This window comes from Oncorhynchus masou, chromosome 13, assembly GCF_036934945.1.
Source record: "Oncorhynchus masou masou isolate Uvic2021 chromosome 13, UVic_Omas_1.1, whole genome shotgun sequence".
Classification (NCBI taxonomy): domain Eukaryota; kingdom Metazoa; phylum Chordata; class Actinopteri; order Salmoniformes; family Salmonidae; genus Oncorhynchus; species Oncorhynchus masou.
The window spans coordinates 87430455-87451158 of NC_088224.1; the positions used below are offsets into that span (position 1 = coordinate 87430455).

Genomic DNA, 20704 nt, shown 5'->3' on the forward strand with positions numbered 1-20704 from the left:
TTGGTGCTAAACCTTGGTGCTAATCCTTGTTGCTAAACCTTGGTGCTAAGCCTTGGTGCTAAACCTTGGTGCTAAACCTTGGTGCTAAGCCTTGGTGCTAAGCCTTGGTGCTAAGCATTGGTGCTAAGCCTTGGTGCTAAACCTTGGTGCTAAACCTTGGTGCTAAACCTTGGTGCTAAGCCTTGGTGCTAAACCTTGGTGCTAAACCTTGGTGCTAAGCCTTGGTGCTAAACCTTGGCGCTAAACCTTGGCGCTAAACCTTGGCGCTAAACCTTGGTGCTAAACCTTGGTGCTAAACCTTGGCGCTAAGCCTTGGCGCTAAACCTTGGTGCTAAACCTTGGTGCTAAACCTTGGAGATAAGCCTTGGTGCTAAACCTTGGTGCTAAACCTTGGTGCAAAACCGTGGTGCTAATCCTTGTGGCTAAACCTTGTTGCTAAACCTTGGCGCTTAACCTTAGCGCTAAACCTTGGCGCTAAACCTTGGCGCTAATCCTTGGCGCTAAACCTTGGCGCTAAGCCTTGGCGCTAAGCCTTGGCGCTAAACCTTGGCACTAAGCCTTGGCGCTAAGCCTTGGCGCTAAACCTTGGCGCTAAACCTTGGCGCAAAGCCTTGGCGCTAAGCCTTGGCGCTAAGCCTTGGCGCTAAACCTTGGCGCTAAACCTTGGCGCAAAGCCTTGGCGCTAAACCTTGGTGTTAAGCCTTGGTGCTAAACCTTGGTGCTAAGCCTTGGTGCTAAACCTTGGCGCTAAACCTTGGCGCTAAACCTTGGTGCTAAACCTTGGAGCTAAGCCTTTGTGCTATGTCGACATGTTGGACCACAGTGGTGTCTCTCTAATCTGGGTCACAACATGACTGGGATCAGACCAACACCCCTAGTGATGAGTTCTGCTGTCCCCGCTGCCTGCTGGATAGAACCACTGTTGGCCTGTGACCTAAACAACCTTGTATTGATCCTTCCTCTAACCAGGTGAGGAACATTGAGATATGAATTCATTTTTCAAGATGTCTTTTGCCTTTTATTACCATTTGAAAATGATCCTTTAAACTAGATGTTCATTCTGAAATGCTGTTAAATGTTAAATGTTCATTGACAGTCCCTGTCAACTAAATTAGGATGAAAAGGACACATTTCAGTGTTAAAAAAATATATCTTACATTGTTCCAGTCTGAGTGTGGTAACAGTGTTCTGTATGTTGGGGTGTCAGAGGCATTGGAGCCAAAAGTTCATGGGAAGGTCATAATGTCAAGAGGTCATATGACCTGTCACTGTGAGGCTCATCTGAAAGAGACAGAAAGTGCCTGGTGTTCTCCCTGACGGAGAACATACAGACAACTCCTGGACCACAGGGAGAGTGACCTTTTCACTGGCTCTGGAGAGTGTCTACGACAGCTGGATGCACCCAACCAGAGGGAAGGAGAGGGGGAGAGAGGGAGAGCAGGGTGAGGGAAAGAGACAGACGGGGAGGGAGAGCAGGGTGAGGGAGAGAGACAGACGGGGAGGGAGGGAGAGAGGGAGAGCAGTGTTAGGGAGAGAGACAGACGTGGAGGGAGAGCAGGGTTAGGGAAAGAGACAGACGTGGAGGGAGGGAGGGAGAGAGGGAGAGCAGTGTTAGGGAGAGAGACAGACGTGGAGGGAGAGCAGGGTTAGGGAAAGAGACAGACGTGGAGGGAGGGAGGGAGGGAGAGAGGGAGAGCAGTGTTAGGGAGAGAGACAGACGTGGAGGGAGAGCAGGGTTAGGGAAAGAGACAGACGTGGAGGGAGGGAGGGAGAGAGGGAGAGCAGTGTTAGGGAGAGAGACAGACGTGGAGGGAGAGCAGGGTGAGGGAAAGAGACAGACGGGGAGGGAGAGCAGTGTTAGGGAGAGAGACAGACGGGGAGGGAGAGCAGGGTTAGGGAGAGAGACAGACGGGGAGGGAGGGAGGGAGGGAGAGAGGGAGAGCAGTGTTAGGGAGAGAGACAGACGGGGAGGGAGGGAGGGAGGGAGGGAGGGAGGGAGGGAGGGAGGGAGGGAGGGAGGGAGGGAGGGAGGGAGGGAGGGAGAGCAGTGTTAGGGAGAGAGACAGACGGGGAGGGAGGGAGAGAGGGGAGAGCAGTGTTAGGGAGAGAGACAGACGGGGAGGGAGGGAGGGAGGGAGGGGGAGAGCAGTGTTAGGGAGAGAGACAGACGGGGAGAGAGGGAGGGAGGGAGGGAGGGAGAGCAGGGTTAGGGAAAGAGACAGACGGGGAGGGAGGGAGGGAGGGAGGGAGGGAGGGAGGGAGAGAGGGAGAGCAGTGTTAGGGAGAGAGACAGACGGGGAGAGAGGGAGGGAGGGAGGGAGAGCAGGGTTAGGGAAAGAGACAGACGGGGAGGGAGGGAGGGAGGGAGGGAGGGAGGGAGGGAGGGAGGGAGGGAGGGAGGGAGGGAGGGAGGGAGGGAGGGAGGGAGGGAGGGAGGGAGGGAGGGAGGGAGGGAGGGAGGGAGGGAGGGAGGGAGGGAGAGCAGGGTTAGGGAAAGAGACAGACGGGGAGGGAGAGCAGGGTTAGGGAGAGAGACAGACGGGGAGGGAGAGCAGGGTTAGGGAAAGAGACAGACGTGGAGGGAGGGAGGGAGGGAGAGAGGGAGAGCAGTGTTAGGGAGAGAGACAGACGTGGAGGGAGAGCAGGGTGAGGGAAAGAGACAGACGGGGAGGGAGGGAGGGAGGGAGGGAGGGAGGGAGGGAGGGAGGGAGGGAGGGAGGGAGGGAGGGAGGGAGGGAGGGAGGGAGGGAGGGAGAGCAGGGTTAGGGGCAGAGACAGACGGGGAGGGAGAGCAGGGTTAGGGAGAGAGACAGACGGGGAGGGAGAGCAGGGTTAGGGAGAGAGACAGACGTGGAGGGAGGGAGGGAGGGAGGGAGAGCAGTGTTAGGGAGAGAGACAGACGGGGAGGGAGAGCAGGGTTAGGGAGAGAGACAGACGGGGAGGGAGAGCAGGGTTAGGGAGAGAGACAGACGGGGAGGGAGAGCAGAGTTAGGGAGAGAGACAGACGGGGAGGGAGAGCAGGGTTAGGGAGAGAGACAGACGGGGAGGGAGAGCAGGGTTAGGGAGAGAGACAGACGGGGAGGGAGAGCAGGGTTAGGGAGAGAGACAGACGGGGAGGGAGAGCAGGGTTAGGGAGAGAGACAGACGGGGAGGGAGAGCAGGGTTAGGGAGAGAGACAGACGGGGAGGGAGAGCAGGGTTAGGGAGAGAGACAGACGGGGAGGGAGAGCAGGGTTAGGGAGAGAGACAGACGTGGAGGGAGGGAGGGAGAGAGGGAGAGCAGTGTTAGGGAGAGAGACAGACGGGGAGGGAGAGCAGGGTTAGGGAAAGAGACAGACGTGGAGGGAGGGAGGGAGAGAGGGAGAGCAGTGTTAGGGAGAGAGACAGACGGGGAGGGAGAGCAGGGTTAGGGAAAGAGACAGGCGGGGAGGGAGGGAGGGAGGGAGAGAGGGAGAGCAGTGTTAGGGAGAGAGACAGACGGGGAGAGAGGGAGGGAGGGAGGGAGGGAGAGCAGGGTTAGGGAAAGAGACAGACGGGGAGGGAGGGAGGGAGGGAGGGAGGGAGGGAGGGAGGGAGGGAGGGAGGGAGGGAGGGAGGGAGGGAGGGAGGGAGGGAGGGAGGGAGGGAGGGAGAGAGGGAGAGCAGTGTTAGGGAGAGAGACAGACGGGGAGAGAGGGAGGGAGGGAGGGAGAGCAGGGTTAGGGAAAGAGACAGACGGGGAGGGAGGGAGAGGGGAGGGAGGGAGGGAGGGAGGGAGGGAGGGAGGGAGGGAGGGAGAGGGAGGGAGGGAGGGAGGGAGGGAGGGAGGGAGGGAGGGAGGGAGGGAGGGAGGGAGGGAGGGAGGGAGGGAGGGAGACAGACGGGGGGGAGGGAGGGACAGAGGGAGAGCAGGGTTAGGGAGAGAGACAGACGGGGAGGGAGAGCAGGGTTAGGGAAAGAGACAGAAGGGGAGGGAGAGCAGGGTTAGGGAGAGAGACAGACGGGGAGGGAGGGAGGGAGGGAGAGAGGGAGAGCAGGGTTAGGGAGAGAGACAGACGGGGAGGGAGAGCAGGGTTAGGGAAAGAGACAGAAGGGGAGGGAGAGCAGGGTTAAGGAGAGAGACAGACGGGGGGAGGGAGGGACAGAGGGAGAGCAGGGTTAAGGAGAGAGACAGACGGGGGGAGGGAGGGACAGAGGGAGAGCAGGGTTAGGGAAAGAGACAGACGGGGAGGGAGGGAGAGAGGGAGAGCAGGGTTAGGGAGAGAGACAGAGGGAGAGGGAGGGAGAGCAGGGTTGGGGAGAGAGACAGACACGGGGAAAGAGGGAGAGCAGGGTTAGGGAGAGAGACAGACAGGCGGAGAGGGGGAGAGAGGGAGAGCAGGGCTAGAGAGAGAGACAGACATGGGGAGAGAGGGAGAGCATGATTAGAGAGAGAGACAGACAGGGGGAGAGAGGGAGAGCATGATTAGAGAGAGAGACAGACGTGGGGAAAGAGGGAGAGCAGGGCTAGAGAGAGACAGTCAACGGGGAGAGAGGGAGAGCAGGGTTAGGGAGAGAGACAGACGGGGAGGGAGAGGGAGAGCAGGGTTAGGGAGAGAGACAGACAGGGGGAGAGGGGGAGAGATGGAGAGCAGGGCTAGAGAGAGAGACAGACATGGGGAGAGAGGGAGAGCATGATTAGAGAGACAGACAGACACAGGGAGAGAGGGAGACCAGGGTTAGGGAGAGAGACAGACTGTGAGGGAGAGAGGGAGAGCAGGGTTAGAGAGAGAGACAGTCATGGGGAGAGAGAGAGAGAGGGAGAGCAGGATTAGGGAGAGAGACAGACACGGGGAAAGAGGGAGAGCATGATTAGAGAGAGAGACAGACAGTGGGAGAGAGAGAGAGAGGGAGAGCAGGATTAGGGAGAGAGACAGACGGGGAGGGAGAGGGAGAGCAGGGTTAGAGAGAGAGACAGACACGGGGAAAGAGGGAGAGCAGGGTTAGGAAGAGAGACAGACTGTGAGGGAGAGAGGGAGAGCAGGGTGAGAGAGAGAGACAGGGGGAGAGAGGGAGAGGGAGATAGGGAGAGGGGGACTAGAGAGAGAGACAGACGGGGGGAGAGAGGGAGAGCGGGGCTAGAGAGAGAGACAGCCAGGGAGAGAGGGGGAGAGAGGGAGAGCAGGGCTAGAGAGAGAGACAGACAGGGGGAGAGAGGGAGAGCATGATTAGAGAGAGAGAGAGACAGACAGGGGGAGAGAGGTAGAGCATGACTAGAGAGAGAGACAGACAGGGGGAGAGAGAGAGTGGGAGAGCAGGGTCAGGGAGAGAGACAGACGGGAGGGAGAGGGAGAGCAGGGTAAGAGAGAGAGACAGACACGGGGAAAGAGGGAGAGCAGGGTTAAAGAGAGAGACAGACGGGGAGGGAGAGGGAGAGAGGGAGAGCAGGGTAAGAGAGAGAGACAGACACGGGGAAAGAGGGAGAGGGAGAGCAGGGTTAGAGAGAGAGAGACAGGGGGAGAGAGGGAGAGCAGGATTAGAGAGAGAGACAGACTGGGGAAGAGGGGAGGGAGAGCAGGGAGAGCAGGGCTAGAGAGAGAGACAAACAGGGGGAGAGGGGGAGAGAGGGAGAGCAGGGCTAGAAAGAGAGAGACAAACAGGGGGAGAAATGGAGAGCAGGGATAGAAAGAAAGACAGACAGGGGAGAGAGGGAGAGCATGATTAGAGAGAGAAACAGACAGGGGAGAGAGGGAGAGCATGATTAGAGAGAGAGACAGACAGGGGGAGAGAGGCAGAGCAGGGCTATGGAGAGAGACATAGAGGGGAGAGGGGGAGAGAGGGAGAGCAGGGTTAGGGAGAGAGACAGACGGGGAGGGAGAGGGAGAGCAGGGTTAGGAAGAGAGACAGACAGGGGGAGAGAGGGAGAGCAGGGCTAGAGAGAGAGACAGACACGGGGAGAGAGGGAGAGCGGGGCTAGAGAGAGAGACAGACAGGGGGATAGAGGGAGAGCGGGGCTAGAGAGAGAGTATGAAGCATGAAAATTCACTGAAAGTCAAAAGGAGAAAGACAGAGTTAATGAGAGAAGGTTTGAGGATTAGAGGGCAGGAAAGAGAGCAAATGAGAGATGGAGAGATAGGAGGAGGAGAAATAGCATGGCAGAAAGGAGAACGCATCTGATTGGTTCTGTTGGCAGTTGATGTTATTCTTCAATAACACAGACCCCAAAGAAAATCATGGGGGAGGAAAACAGCTTTATTCAAGGAGGACAAATCATGCTTGGAGGTTGATGGTAGATGTTCATGCTCCCCTGTCCTCAGTGGTTCTCTTCACAGAACAAAGAAACAGGATGTAGTTTTTTTACCCCCCCACCAAAGCCTGTGGCTGACCAATCAGAAGACCTTGCAGTCCATCGGGGTCAATGGCCAAATAACACGTATCAAATCAAATCAAATCAAGGTGTATTTGTAACGTGCACTGAATACAACAGGTGTTGCCTTTACAGTTAAATTCTCACCAACAGTGCAATCTTGAAGTAAAAAAATGTATAGATAAGAGATAACAATAGATAACAGTAGAAGACAATAGATAACAGTAGATAACAATAGATAACAGTAGATAACAATAGATAACAGTAGATAACAATAGATAACAATAGATAACAGTAGCTAACAATAGATAACAATAGATAGCAGTATATAACAATAGATAACAGTAGATAACAATAAAGAAATAAAAAACAACAGTAAAAAGACAGTGAATAATAACAGTAGAGGCTTTATGCAGTAGCTACAGTAGTGAGGCAATATACAGTAGTGAGGCTTTATACAGTAGAGAGGCTACATACAGTAGAGAGGCTATATACAGTAGAGAGACTATATACAGTAGAGAGGCTATATACAGTAGAGAGGCTATATACAGTAGAGAGACTATATACAGTAGTGAGGCTATATACAGTAGATAGGCTATATACAGTAGAGAGGCTATATACAGGTGAGAGGCCATATACAGTAGAGAGGATACATACAGTTGTGAGGCTGTATACAGTAGTGAGGCTGTATACAGTAGTGAATCTATATACAGTAGTGACGCTATATACAGTAGTGAGGCTATATACATTAGTGAGGCTATATACAGTAATGAGGCTATATACAGTAGAGAGGCTATATACAGTAGTGAGGCTATATACAGTAGAGGCTATATACAGTCGAGAGGCTATATACAGTAGAGAGGCGATATACAGTTGAGAGGCCATATACAGTAGAGAGGCTATATAAAGTAGAGAGGCTTTATACAGAGTGAGGCTATATACAGTAGAGAGGCTTTATACAGTAGAGAATCTATATACAATAGAGAGTTATATACAGTAGAGAGGTTATATACAGTAGTGAGGCTATATAACGTAGAGAGGCTTTATACAGAGTGAGGCTATATACAGTAGAGAGGCTTTATACAGTAGAGAAGCTATATACAGTAGTGAGGCTATATACAGTAGTGAGTCTATATACAGTAGAGAAGCTATATATAGTAGAGGCTATATACAGTAGAGAGGTTATATACAGTAGAGAGGTTATATACAGTAGAGAGGCTATATACAGTAGAGAGGTTATATACAGTAGAGAGGCTATATACAGTAGAGAGGTTATATGTGGTAGAGAGGTTATATACAGTAGAGAGGCTATATACAGTAGAGAGGCTATATACCGTAGAGAGGCTATATACAGTAGAGAGCCTATATACAGTAGTGAGGCTATATGGAGTAGTGAGGATATATAGAGTAGTGAGGCTATAAACAGTAGTGAGGCTATATACAGTAGCGAGGCTATATACAGTAGAGAAGCTATATACAGCAGAGAGGCTATATACAGTAGAGAGGTTATAAACAGTAGAGAGGCTATATACAGTAGAGAGGTTATATACAGTAGAGAGGCTATATACAGTAGAGAGGCTATATATAGTAGTGAGACTATATACAGTAGAGAGACTATATACAGTAGAGAGGCTATATACAGTAGAGAGACTATATACAGTAGAGAGGCTATATACAGTAGTGAGGCTATACACAGTGGAGAGGCTATATACAGTAGTCAGGCTATATACAGTAGAGAGGCTATATACAGTAGTGAGACTATGTACAGTAGAGAGGCTATATACAGTAGTGAGACTATATACAGCAGAGAGACTATATACAGTAGTGAGGCTATATACAGTAGTGAGGCTATATACAGTAGTGAGGCTATATACAGTAGAGAGGTTATACAGTAGAGAGGCTATAAACAGTAGAGAGGCTATATACAGTAATGAGGCTATATACAGTAGAGAGGCTATATACAGTAGTGAGGCTATATACAGTAGAGGCTATATACAGTAGAGAGGCTATATACAGTAGAGAGGCTATATACAGTTGAGAGGCTATAAACAGTAGCGAGGCTATATACAGTAGAGAGGCTATATACAGTAGCGAGGCTATATACAGTAGCGAGGCTATATACAGTATAGAGGCTATATACAGTAGAGAGGCTACTCACTCTCTCGCTCTCTCTATGCTCTCACCCTGAGGACGACCCTGCTAAGTATCTGACAGCAAGCGAGAGAGCAAGTGATGGATGGAGACAGATAGGGAGAGAGATACAGAGAGATATACAGAGAGAGTAAGAGATGGATGAGACAGAGAGGGAGAGAGATACAGAGAGAGGAAGAGATGGATGGAGACAGAGGGAGAGAGATACATAGAGGAAGAGATGGATGGAGACAGAGGGAGAGAGATACAGAGAGGAAGAGATGGATGGAGACAGAGGGAGAGAGACACAGAGAGGAAGAGATGGAGACAGAGGGCGAGAGATACAGAGAGGAAGAGATGGAGACAGAGGGCGAGAGATATGGAGAAGGGAAACAGTGAGAGGAATTGAAGTCCTGCTGATGGCACACTGTCACTCTTTGGACAACCATGCTAAACACCTGACAAGACAATGATGGAGGGAGGTAGAGATGGAGTGATCTGGACGGAGAAAGAGATGGAGGGAAATGGATGGAGAGAGAGATGGGGGGAAATGGATGGAGAGAGAGATGGAGGGAAATGGATGGAGAGAGAGATGGAGGGAAATGGATGGAGAGAGAGATGGAGGGAAATGGATGGAGAGAGAGATGGAGGGAAATGGATGGAGAGAGAGATGGAGGGAAATGGATGGAGAGAGAGATGGAGGAAATGGATGGAGAGAGAGATGGAGGGAAATGGATGGAGAGAGAGATAGAGGGAAATGGATGGAGAGAGAGATGGAGGGAAATGGATGGAGAGAGATGGGGAAATGGATGGAGAGAGAGATAGAGGGAAATGGATGGAGAGAGAGATGGAGGTAAATGGATGGAGAGAGAGATGGGGGAAATGGATGGAGAGAGAGATGGAGGGAAATGGATGGAGAGAGAGATGGAGGGAAATGGATGGAGAGAGAGATAGAGGGAAATGGATGGAGAGAGAGATGGAGGGAAATGGATGGAGAGAGAGATGGAGGGAAATGGATGGAGAGAGATGGAGGGAAATGGATGGAGAGAGAGATGGAGGGAAATGGATGGAGAGAGAGATGGAGGGAAATGGATGGAGAGAGAGATGTAGGGAAATGGATGGAGAGAGAGATGGAGGGAAATGGATGGAGAGATAGATGGAGGGAAATGGATGGAGAGAGAGATGGAGGGAAATGGATGGAGAGAGAGATGGAGGGAAATGGATGGAGGGAAATGGATGGAGAGAGAGATAGAGGGAAATGGATGGAGAGAGAGATGGAGGGAAATGGATGGAGAGAGAGATGGAGGGAAATGGATGGAGAGAGAGATGGAGGGAAATGGATGGAGAGAGAGATGGAGGGAAATGGATGGAGAGAGAGATGGAGGGAAATGGATGGAGAGAGAGATGGAGGGAAATGAATGGAGAGAGAGATGGAGGGAAATGGATGGAGAGAGAGATGGAGGGAAATGGATGGAGAGAGAGATGGAGGGAAATGGATGGAGAGAGAGATGGAGGGAAATGGATGGAGAGAGAGATGGAGGGAAATGGATGGAGAGAGAGATGGGGGGAAAAGATGGAGAGAGAGATGGGGGGAAATGGATGGAGAGATAGAGATGGATGGAAATGGATGGAGAGAGAGATGGAGGGAAATGGATGGAGAGAGAGATGGAGGGAAAAGGTACATGCACAGAGCAGACACCTTGCACAACTGCACGCATGCACAGTGGTAGTCACACTGACTATCCTGATGGGGATGTTTTTGAGGATGATAAAGATGATGATGATGATGGTGTTGCTACCTCCTATATAAGAGGGCATTTACAAAGCCACACACACACACAGGACCACGCTAATGTTGACAGTGTATGTGTTTGTTGGACTTACACTGCCATCTTCAGGCCATTAGTTGAACATGTCCTCACTTCTAATATTAAAGCTGGTTGTACTATTACAGGTTTTGACAGTTGCTTTACACATGATTTCTGAAAAGATGGTTCCTTCTCTCTAGACTTTACACAGAAAACCCCAAAACACACATGCTTTGGGGGGATAAAATGTATTTCTTTCTCAAAACATTGTATTTTCATCCAGATTTCGGGATGAACAGTAACAGACAAAAACAAACAGCGTAGAAGATAAACAAACAGGTTATAAACAAACAGTTACTATGAAGAGAAAAGCAATAAGGCTGCATCCTGTGTGGGTCTGGCCACAGCGCCGTATCAACATCACAAGCAGTGTTCTCTCTGGCGGAACATCGGGGGAAGTAGCGTCTGGAGTGGGGTATCCAGCCGTGGCACGCCCCCTCGTCTACGTCACCACAGGCCTCCTCCATCTCCTGGGGAAGGGGTATGCATCGGTGGGGTTGGTGATCGCATATATCTACCAACTCCATGCCAGAAATAACTCTTCTATTGGGTTTAGAAATGAAGAATATGGTGGCAGGTTGAGCGTCAAAGCATTGTGATGTTGCCACCACGCTGTCCAGGGACAGTGACGATGGCGCTGTGTCCTATGCGATTTCTTCCCAGGCGTCTTGTTTTGGTTAAGGCCGACCTCATCAACGTAGACTAAATCATGATGCTCTGCAGCAGCATCTACTTCCGTAACTCTCTGAAATAGACAAGACAAAACATTATTGTATGACAGTATGAATAGACATAGAGCCGTCAATATGTAGCGCAATGCACTGGATTACAGTACCAATGAATAGTATAGCTTACTTGTACGTTTTCATAGCGCAGTTGTTTCACTCTGTCAGAATTTGCCTCAAATGGCACTCTGTAGAGCTGCTTCTTTCACTAATCTGATGGCGTTTCAGGAGACGGCCTAGTGAGGATAAGCCCACCCTGTTTATGTTACTGAACGTTGTGTTGTCAGCGATAATGTGGTGTTGCAGTTGTCGTAAATGTTTGCTGTTGTTGTTTGAAATGACCATATTCACTATGTGTTGTTCCTGCTCTGCTGTGAACATCCGGTTTCTTCCACCATTGAAGGGTCGTCTAGCAATTCTGAAAAAGCATGATGTGAATTGTTAGGGTGCAGGATTTCTTTCAGTATGAAATGTCACTGTAGTGCAGTACGTCCAGTAGCGTGGTATAGAGGGTAGGTTTACTTACATGTCTTATTTCGAAATGAGTCCAGATGACACTTGCTGCAGTGCAGCAGCTCAAGTTAGGCTGGACCCTCTACCCAGCCTCCCTGAAACTCAAACCACGGTTGACCAAAGTGGCCAGGATCTCATCTGTGATTGTTCTCCTTCCTCCTCTTCCTTGTCCTCCTCGTCCCCGTTGTCCTCTTCGTCCTCCTCTCCCTCCTCGTCTTCCTCATCCTTGTCCTCCTCCTCCACCTTGCCCTCATCCTCGTCTCCCTTTACTCAATACCTGTGATATCTTATGTGTCATGACATAGATCAATCATCAATACCTGTGATATCTTATCTGTCATGACATAGATCAATCATCAATACCTGTGATATCTTGTGTCATGACATATATCAATCATCAATACCTGTGATATCTTATCTGTCATGACATATATCAATCATCAATACCTGTGATATCTTATGTGTCATGACATAGATCAATCATCAATACCTGTGATATCTTATCTGTCATGACATAGATCAATCATCAATACCTGTGATATCTTATCTGTCATGACATAGATCAATCATCAATACCTGTGATATCTTATCTGTCATGACATAGATCAATCATCAATACCTGTGATATCTTATGTGTCATGACATATATCAATCATCAATACCTGTGATATCTTATCTGTCATGACATAGATCCATCATCAATAGATGTGAAATCATATCTGTCATTACATAGATCAATCAGAGGAGGAATGTTCTCTATCTGTCATCCTAAACCTGAGACAGAATACATTCAGGATGTGATCCTGGTTTGGTGTGATATCCAGCTCAGGTTCAGAACTTGATAGTGGGTGTTTTCTGTCCCAATGCAGCGTGAAGATAACTGGGGAAGGAAGGATATCTGTCTGCCTCTGACCCTGGCTGCTGAATGATAAGAGATGGACACCATGTCTATCACTCTGTGGGGATCTAAACCTGACCGGTAGAAAGATACATACGTACGTGTGCTAACACACACACACACACACACACACACATATGCACGCCTACACACACACATACACGCATGCACGCTAACAAATACACACGCATGCACACTAACACACAGTTTTATCTACAAAAACTCTAAAATCATCATCATCAACACTGTTGTTGTCTTGGTGATCATCATCATCACTGTTGTTGTCTTGGTGATCATCATCATCATCACTGTTGTTGTCTTGGTGATCATCATCATCACTGTTGTTGTCTTGGTAATCATCATCATCAACACTGTTGTTGTCTTGGTGATCATCATCATCACAACTGTTGTTGCCTTGGTGATCAACAGCATCAACATCATCATCACAGTTGTTGTCTTGGTAATCATCATCATCAACACTGCTGTTGTCTTGGTGGTTAGCATCATCATCACCACGGGTGTTGTCTTGGTGATTATCATCATCATCATCATCATCATCATCATCATCATTATCATCATCATCATCATCACTGTTGTTGTCTTGGTGATCATCATCAACACTGGTGTTGTCTTGGTGATCAACATCATCATCACAACTGTTGTTGCCTTGGTGATCATCAGCATCAACATCATCATCACTGTTGGTGTCTTGGTGATCATCATCATCATCATCATCATCATCATCATCATCATCATCACACTTGTTGTCTTGGTGATCATCATCATCAATGTCACTGTTGTTGTCTTGGGGAACATCATCATCATCATCACTGTTGTTGTCTTGGTGATCATCATCATCATCACAACTGTTGTTGCCTTGGTGATCATCATCATCATCATCATCATCATCATCATCACACTTGTTGTCTTGGTGATCATCATCATCATTGTCACTGTTGTTGTCTTGGTGATCATCATCATCATCATCATCATCATCATCACTGTTGTTGTCTTGGTGATCATCATCATCATCATCATCACTGTTCCAGTCTTGGTGATCATCATCATCAATGTCACTGTTGTTGTCTTGGTGAACATCATCATCATCATCATCACAGTTGTTGTCTTGGTAATCATCATCATCCTCACTGTTGTTGTCTTGGTGGTTAGCATCATCATCACCACGGGTGTTGACTTGGTGATTATCATCATCATCATCATCATCATCATCATCATCATCATCATCACTGTTGTTGTCTTGGTGATCATCATCATCAATGTCACTGTTGTTGTCTTGGTGATCATCATCATCATCATCACCATCACTGTTGCTGTCTTGGTGATCATCATCATCATCATCATCATCATCATCATCATCATCATCACTGTTGTTGTCTTGGTGATCATCATCATCATCACCACTGGTGTTGTCTTGGTCATTGTCATCAACATCAATATCAATTTTGTTGTCTTGGTGATCATCATCAGCATCACCATTGTTGTTGTCTTGGTGATCATCATCATCATCCTCATCATCACTGTTGTTGTCTTGTTGATCACCATCATCACCATCATCATCCCTATTATCATCATCATCATCACTGTTGTTGTCTTGGTGATCATCATCATCACTTTGTTTTCTTGGTGATCATCATCATCATCATCATCATCAATGTTGTTGTCTTTGTGATCATCATCATCATCATCACCACTGGTGTTGTCTTGGTGATCATCATCATCATCATCATCACAACTGTTGTTGTCTTGTTGATCATCAGCATCATCATCATCATCATCATCATCATCACAGTTGTTGTCTTTGTGATCATCATCATCATCACTGTTGCTGTCTTGGTGATCATCATCATCATCATCATCATCACTGTTGTTGTCTTGGTGATCGTCATCATCATGATCACACTTGTTGTCTTGGTGATCATCATCACTGTTGTTGTGTTGATCATCACCATCATCATCACTGTTGTTGTCTTGGTGGTGATCATCATCACCACTGTTGTTGTCTTGGTGATCATCATCATCATCTTCACAACTGTTGTTGTCTTGGTGATCATCAGCATCATCATCATCATCATCATCATCATCATCATCATCACAGTTGTTGTCTTGGTGATCATCATCATCATCACTGTTGCTGTCTTGGTGATCATCATCATCATCACTGTTGTTGTCTTGGTGATCGTCATCATCATGATCACACTTGTTGTCTTGGTGATCATCATCACAGTTTTTGTGTTGATGATCATCATCATCATCACTGTTGTTGTCTTGGTGGTGATCATTGTTACGTTCCCCAGTTTATGTGTTGTAGTTTGTATGTTTGCATGTGTTTATTTCAGGAAATGGCTTCCGGAAATCCCTCAAGCAGCTGATTGGTCGACTCCAGGGCTAATTGGAGAGCTGACCCCGCCCCCTCGTCAAGACAGCTGTCTCCAATTACCCATTCAATCTGAAGCTATACAAAAGCCAGTGTTCTGTTCAGAAGAGCGAGATTTTTGCTGGGAGGTCATTGCAGAGATTTTGCTAGAGAGATTTTGCTGGGCTGAGAGTTGGTATGTTTTGTGAGTTTGTTGCTCAGATAGAGCTTATTTGATGTCCTTTGTTTCTTAGTTTGTTTGTGAAATTGTTTAATATTCTGTTTCATTTGTTCCCAGGGGGGAAGGGGAAGGTGCCTAGGGAGTGCTTAGGCAAGAGGCCCGCGGGCATACATATACCCGTAGCATATTCGCTGTCTAGGCACACTAGGTAAGACCTGGGCGGACCACCCCCTTGTATTTTGGTTAGGGCACCAGGTGGTGCTAAATTAGGTAAGTAGTGGGTAGGCAGGTAAGATAGGAGAAGGGGGGCTTTGAGATTTACTTTCTTTGCTTTGGTTCCGTCCAGCCCCTTTTCCCCATATTACCGTGTGAAGGAATAAAGTCCTGGTAAACGGTACCACATTCTGCCTGTTGTCATTCTTTCTTGCACCTACAGTCCATACCTTTTTCACTTCACGGAGAGTTTAGTTGTAGCAGGGTGTTGCGTTCCCTCTTCATAGAGGCGTGCGTAACAATCATCATCAACATCACCACTGTTGTTATCTTGATGGTCGGCATCATCACACTTGTTGTCTTGGTGATCATCATCACAACTGATGTTGTCTTGGTGATCATCATCACAACTGATGTCTTGGTGATCATCATCATCATCACAACTGGTGTTGTCTTGGTGATTATCAATATCACTGCTGGTGTCTTGGTCATCATCATCACCACAGTTGTTGCCTTTGTGATCATCATCACCACGGTTGTTGCCTTTGTGATCATCATCACCACGGGTGTTGTCTTGGTGACTATCATCATCACTGGTGTCTTGGTGGTCGGCATCATCATCATCACATTTGTCTTGGTGATCATCATCACAACTGTTGTTGCCTTGGTGATCATCAACATCATCATCACTGTTGGTGTCTTGGTCATCATCATCACCACTGGTGTTGTCTTGGTGATCAATATCATCACAACTGTTGTTGCCTTGGTGATCATCAACATCATCACTGTTGGTGTCTTGGTGGTCGGCATCATCATCATCACACTTGTTGTCTTGGTGATCATCATCACCACTGGTGTTGTCTTGGTCATTGTAATCATTACATTTCAATATCAATGTTGTCTTGGTGATCATAATCATCAATATTACTGTTTTTGTCTTGGTGATCATCGTCATCAATATCACTGTCTTGGTCATCATCATCCTCATCATCACTGTTGTCTTGGTGATCACCATCATCATCATCACCATTATCATCATCATCACTGTTGTCTTGGTCATCATCATCACTGTTGTCTTGGTGATCATCATCATAACTGTTGCCTTGGTGATCATCAGCATCATCATAACTGTTGTTGCCTTGGTGATCATCAGCATCAACATCATCATCACCGTTGTCTTGGTGGTCGGCATCATCATCACAGTTGTTGTCTTGGTGATCATCATCATCACTGTTGTTGTCTTGGTGGTGATCGTCATCATCATGATCACACTTGTTGTCTTGGTGATCATCACTGTTGTTGTGTTGATCATCATCATCATCATCAATGTTGTTGTCTTGGTGGTCATCAACATCACCACTGTTATCTTGGTGATGATCATCACTGTTGTTGTCTTGGTGATCATCATCATCTTCACAACTGTTGTCTTGGTGATCATCATCATCATCACAGTTGTTGTCTTGGTGATCATCATCATCGCTGTTGCTGTCTTGGTGATCATCATCATCATCACTGTTGTCTTGGTGATCGTCATCATCATGATCACACTTGTTGTCTTGGTGATCATCATCACTGTTTTTGTGTTGATGATCATCATCATCACTGTTGTTGTCTTGGTGGTGATCATCATCAACATGACCACTGTTGTTATCTTGGTGATCATCATCATCACTGTTGTTGCCTTGGTGATCATCAGCATCAACATCATCACTGTTGTTGTCTTGGTGGTCGGCATCATCATCATCACTCTTGTTGTCTTGGTGATCATCATCACCAATATCACTGCTCTCTTGGTGATCATCACCACTGTTGTTGTCTAGGTGATCATCATCATCATCATCATCATCATCACCACTGGTGTTGTCTTGGTGATCATCATCATCATCATCATCATCATCACCACCACAGTTGTTGTCTTGGTGATAATCATCATCATCACTGTTGCTGTCTTGGTGATCATCATCATCATCACTGTTATTGTCTTGGTGATCATCATCATCAACATCATCATCACAGTTGTCTTGGTAATCATCATCATCACTGTTGTTGTCTTGTTGTCTTGGTGATCGTCATCATCATGATCACACTTGTTGTCTTGGTGATCATCATCACTGTTTTTGTGTTGATGATCATCATCATCACTGTTGTTGTCTTGGTGGTGATCATCATCAACATGACCACTGTTGTTATCTTGGTGATCATCATCATCACTGTTGTTGCCTTGGTGATCATCAGCATCAACATCATCACTGTTGTTGTCTTGGTGGTCGGCATCATCATCATCACTCTTGTTGTCTTGGTGATCATCATCACCAATATCACTGCTCTCTTGGTGATCATCACCACTGTTGTTGTCTAGGTGATCATCATCATCATCATCATCATCACCACTGGTGTTGTCTTGGTGATCATCATCATCATCATCATCACCACCACAGTTGTTGTCTTGGTGATAATCATCATCATCACTGTTGCTGTCTTGGTGATCATCTCCATCATCACTGCTCTCTTGGTGATCGTCATCATCACCACTGTTGTTGTCTAGGTGATCATCAGCATCATCATCATCACCACTGGTGTTGTATTGGTGACCATCATCATCATCACTGTTTTTGTCTTGGTGAACATCATCAGTCTCATTATACTGTAATGTAGTGTTTATCAGTCTCATTATACTGTAATGTAATATAGTGTTTATCAGTCTCATTATACTGTAATGTAATATAGTGTTTATCAGTCTCATTATACTGTAATGTAATATAGTGTTTATCAGTCTCATTATACTGTAATGTAATATAGTGTTTATCAGTCTCATTATACTGTAATATAGTGTTTATCAGTCTCATTATACTGTAATGTAATGTAGTGTTTATCAGTCTCATTATACTGTAATGTAATGTAGTGTTTATCAGTCTCATTATACTGTAATGTAATGTGGTGTTTATGAGTCTCATTATACTGTAATGTAATGTTTATCAGTCTCATTATACTGTAATGTAATGTAGTGTTTATCAGTCTCATTATACTGTAATGTAATGTAGTGTTTATCAGTCTGATTATAATGTAATGTAATATAGTGTTTATGAGTCTCATTATACTGTAATGTAATATAGTGTTTATCAGTCTCATTATACTGTAATGTAATGTTTATCAGTCTCATTATACTGTAATGTAATGTAGTGTTTATCAGTCTCATTATACTGTAATGTAATATAGTGTTTATGAGTCTCATTATACTGTAATGTAATGTAGTGTTTATCAGTCTCATTATACTGTAATGTAATATAGTGTTTATCAGTCTCATTATACTGTAATATAGTGTTTATCAGTCTCATTATACTGTAATGTAATATAGTGTTTATCAGTCTCATTATACTGTAATATAGTGTTTATCAGTCCCATTATACTGTAATATAGTGTTTATCAGTCTCATTATACTGTAATGTAATATAGTGTTTATCAGTCTCATTATACTGTAATGTAATATAGTGTTTATGAGTCTCATTATACTGTAATGTAATGTAGTGTTTATCAGTCTCATTATACTGTAATGTAATATAGTGTTTATCAGTCTCATTATACTGTAATATAGTGTTTATCAGTCTCATTATACTGTAATGTAATATAGTGTTTATCAGTCTCATTATACTGTAATGTAGTGTTTATCAGTCTCATTATACTGCAATGTAATGTAGTGTTTATCAGTCTCATTATACTGTAATATAGTGTTTATCAGTCTCATTATACTGTAATGTAGTGTTTATCAGTCTCATTATACTGTAATGTAATGTAGTGTTTATCAGTCTCATTATACTGTAATGTAATGTAGTGTTTATCAGTCTCATTATACTGTAATGTAATATAGTGTTTATCAGTCTCATTATACTGTAATGTAGTGTTTATCAGTCTCATTATACTGTAATGTAATATAGTGTTTATCAGTCTCATTATACTGTAATGTAATGTAGTGTTTATCAGTCTCATTATACTGTAATGTAATATAGTGTTTATCAGTCTCATTATACTGTAATATAGTGTTTATCAGTCTCATTATACTGTAATATAGTGTTTATCAGTCTCATTATACTGTAATGTAATGTAGTGTTTATCAGTCTCATTATACTGCAATGTAATGTAGTGTTTATCAGTCTCATTATACTGTAATATAGTGTTTATCAGTCTCATTATACTGTAATGTAATATAGTGTTTATCAGTCTCATTATACTGTAATATAGTGTTTATCAGTCTCATTATACTGTAATGTAATGTAGTGTTTATCAGTCTCATTATACTGTAATGTAATATAGTGTTTATCAGTCTCATTATACTGTAATATAGTGTTTATCAGTCTCATTATACTGTAATATAGTGTTTATCAGTCTCATTATACTGTAATGTAATGTAGTGTTTATCAGTCTCATTATACTGCAATGTAATGTAGTGTTTATCAGTCTCATTATACTGTAATATAGTGTTTATCAGTCTCATTATACTGTAATGTAATATAGTGTTTATCAGTCTCATTATACTGTAATATAGTGTTTATCAGTCTCATTATACTGTAATGTAATGTAGTGTTTATCAGTCTCATTATACTGTAATGTAATGTAGTGTTTATCAGTCTCATTATACTGTAATGTAGTGTTTATCAGTCTCATTATAATGTAATGTAATATAGTGTTTATCAGTCTCATTATACTGTAATGTAGTGTTTATCAGTCTCATTATACTGTAATGTAATGTAGTGTTTATCAGTCTCATTATACTGTAATGTAATGTAGTGTTTATCAGTCCCATTATACTGTAATGTAATGTAGTGTTTATCAGTCTCATTATACTGTAATGTAATGTAGTGTTTATCAGTCTCATTATACTGTAATGTAATGTAGTGTTTATCAGTCTCATTATACTGTAATGTAATGTAGTGTTTATCAGTCTCATTATACTGTAATGTAATGTAGTGTTTATCAGTCTCATTATACTGTAATGTAATGTAGTGTTTATCAGTCTCATTATACTGTAATGTAATGTAGTGTTTATCAGTCTCATTATACTGTAATGTAATGTAGTGTTTATCAGTCTCATTATACTGTAATATAGTGTTTCAGTCTCATTATACTGTAATGTAGTGTTTATCAGTCTCATTATACTGTAATGTAATATAGTGTTTATCAGTCTCATTATACTGTAATATAGTGTTTATCAGTCTCATTATACTGTAATGTAATATAGTGTTTCAGTCTCATTATACTGTAATGTAGTGTTTATCAGTCTCATTATACTGTAATGTAATATAGTGTTTATCAGTCCCATTATACTGTAATGTAATGTAGTGTTTATCAGTCCCATTATACTGTAATGTAATGTAGTGTTTATCAGTCTCATTATACTGTAATGTAATATAGTGTTTATCAGTCTCATTATACTGTAATATAGTGTTTCAGTCTCATTATACTGTAATGTAGTGTTTATCAGTC

At 44.8% G+C, this 20704-nt stretch overlaps 1 protein-coding gene across 1 annotated transcript in view; it reads right to left on the bottom strand.

Moving 5' to 3' along the window:
• LOC135553461 (dentin sialophosphoprotein-like) overlaps positions 1 to 17897 on the bottom strand; it is a 41947-nt gene extending 24050 nt beyond the window's left edge. Inside the window, exons 1-7 of the mRNA XM_064985568.1 lie at positions 17312 to 17897; positions 16155 to 17207; positions 15545 to 16057; positions 14210 to 14479; positions 13536 to 14069; positions 12886 to 13124; positions 11669 to 11824 (exon numbers count right to left, since the gene is read on the bottom strand). Coding sequence (XP_064841640.1) covers positions 11669 to 11824; positions 12886 to 13124; positions 13536 to 14069; positions 14210 to 14479; positions 15545 to 16057; positions 16155 to 17207; positions 17312 to 17897 — 3351 coding nt within the window. The remainder of the gene's footprint in view (positions 1 to 11668; positions 11825 to 12885; positions 13125 to 13535; positions 14070 to 14209; positions 14480 to 15544; positions 16058 to 16154; positions 17208 to 17311) is intronic.
• Positions 17898 to 20704: the final 2807 nt, after the last annotated feature.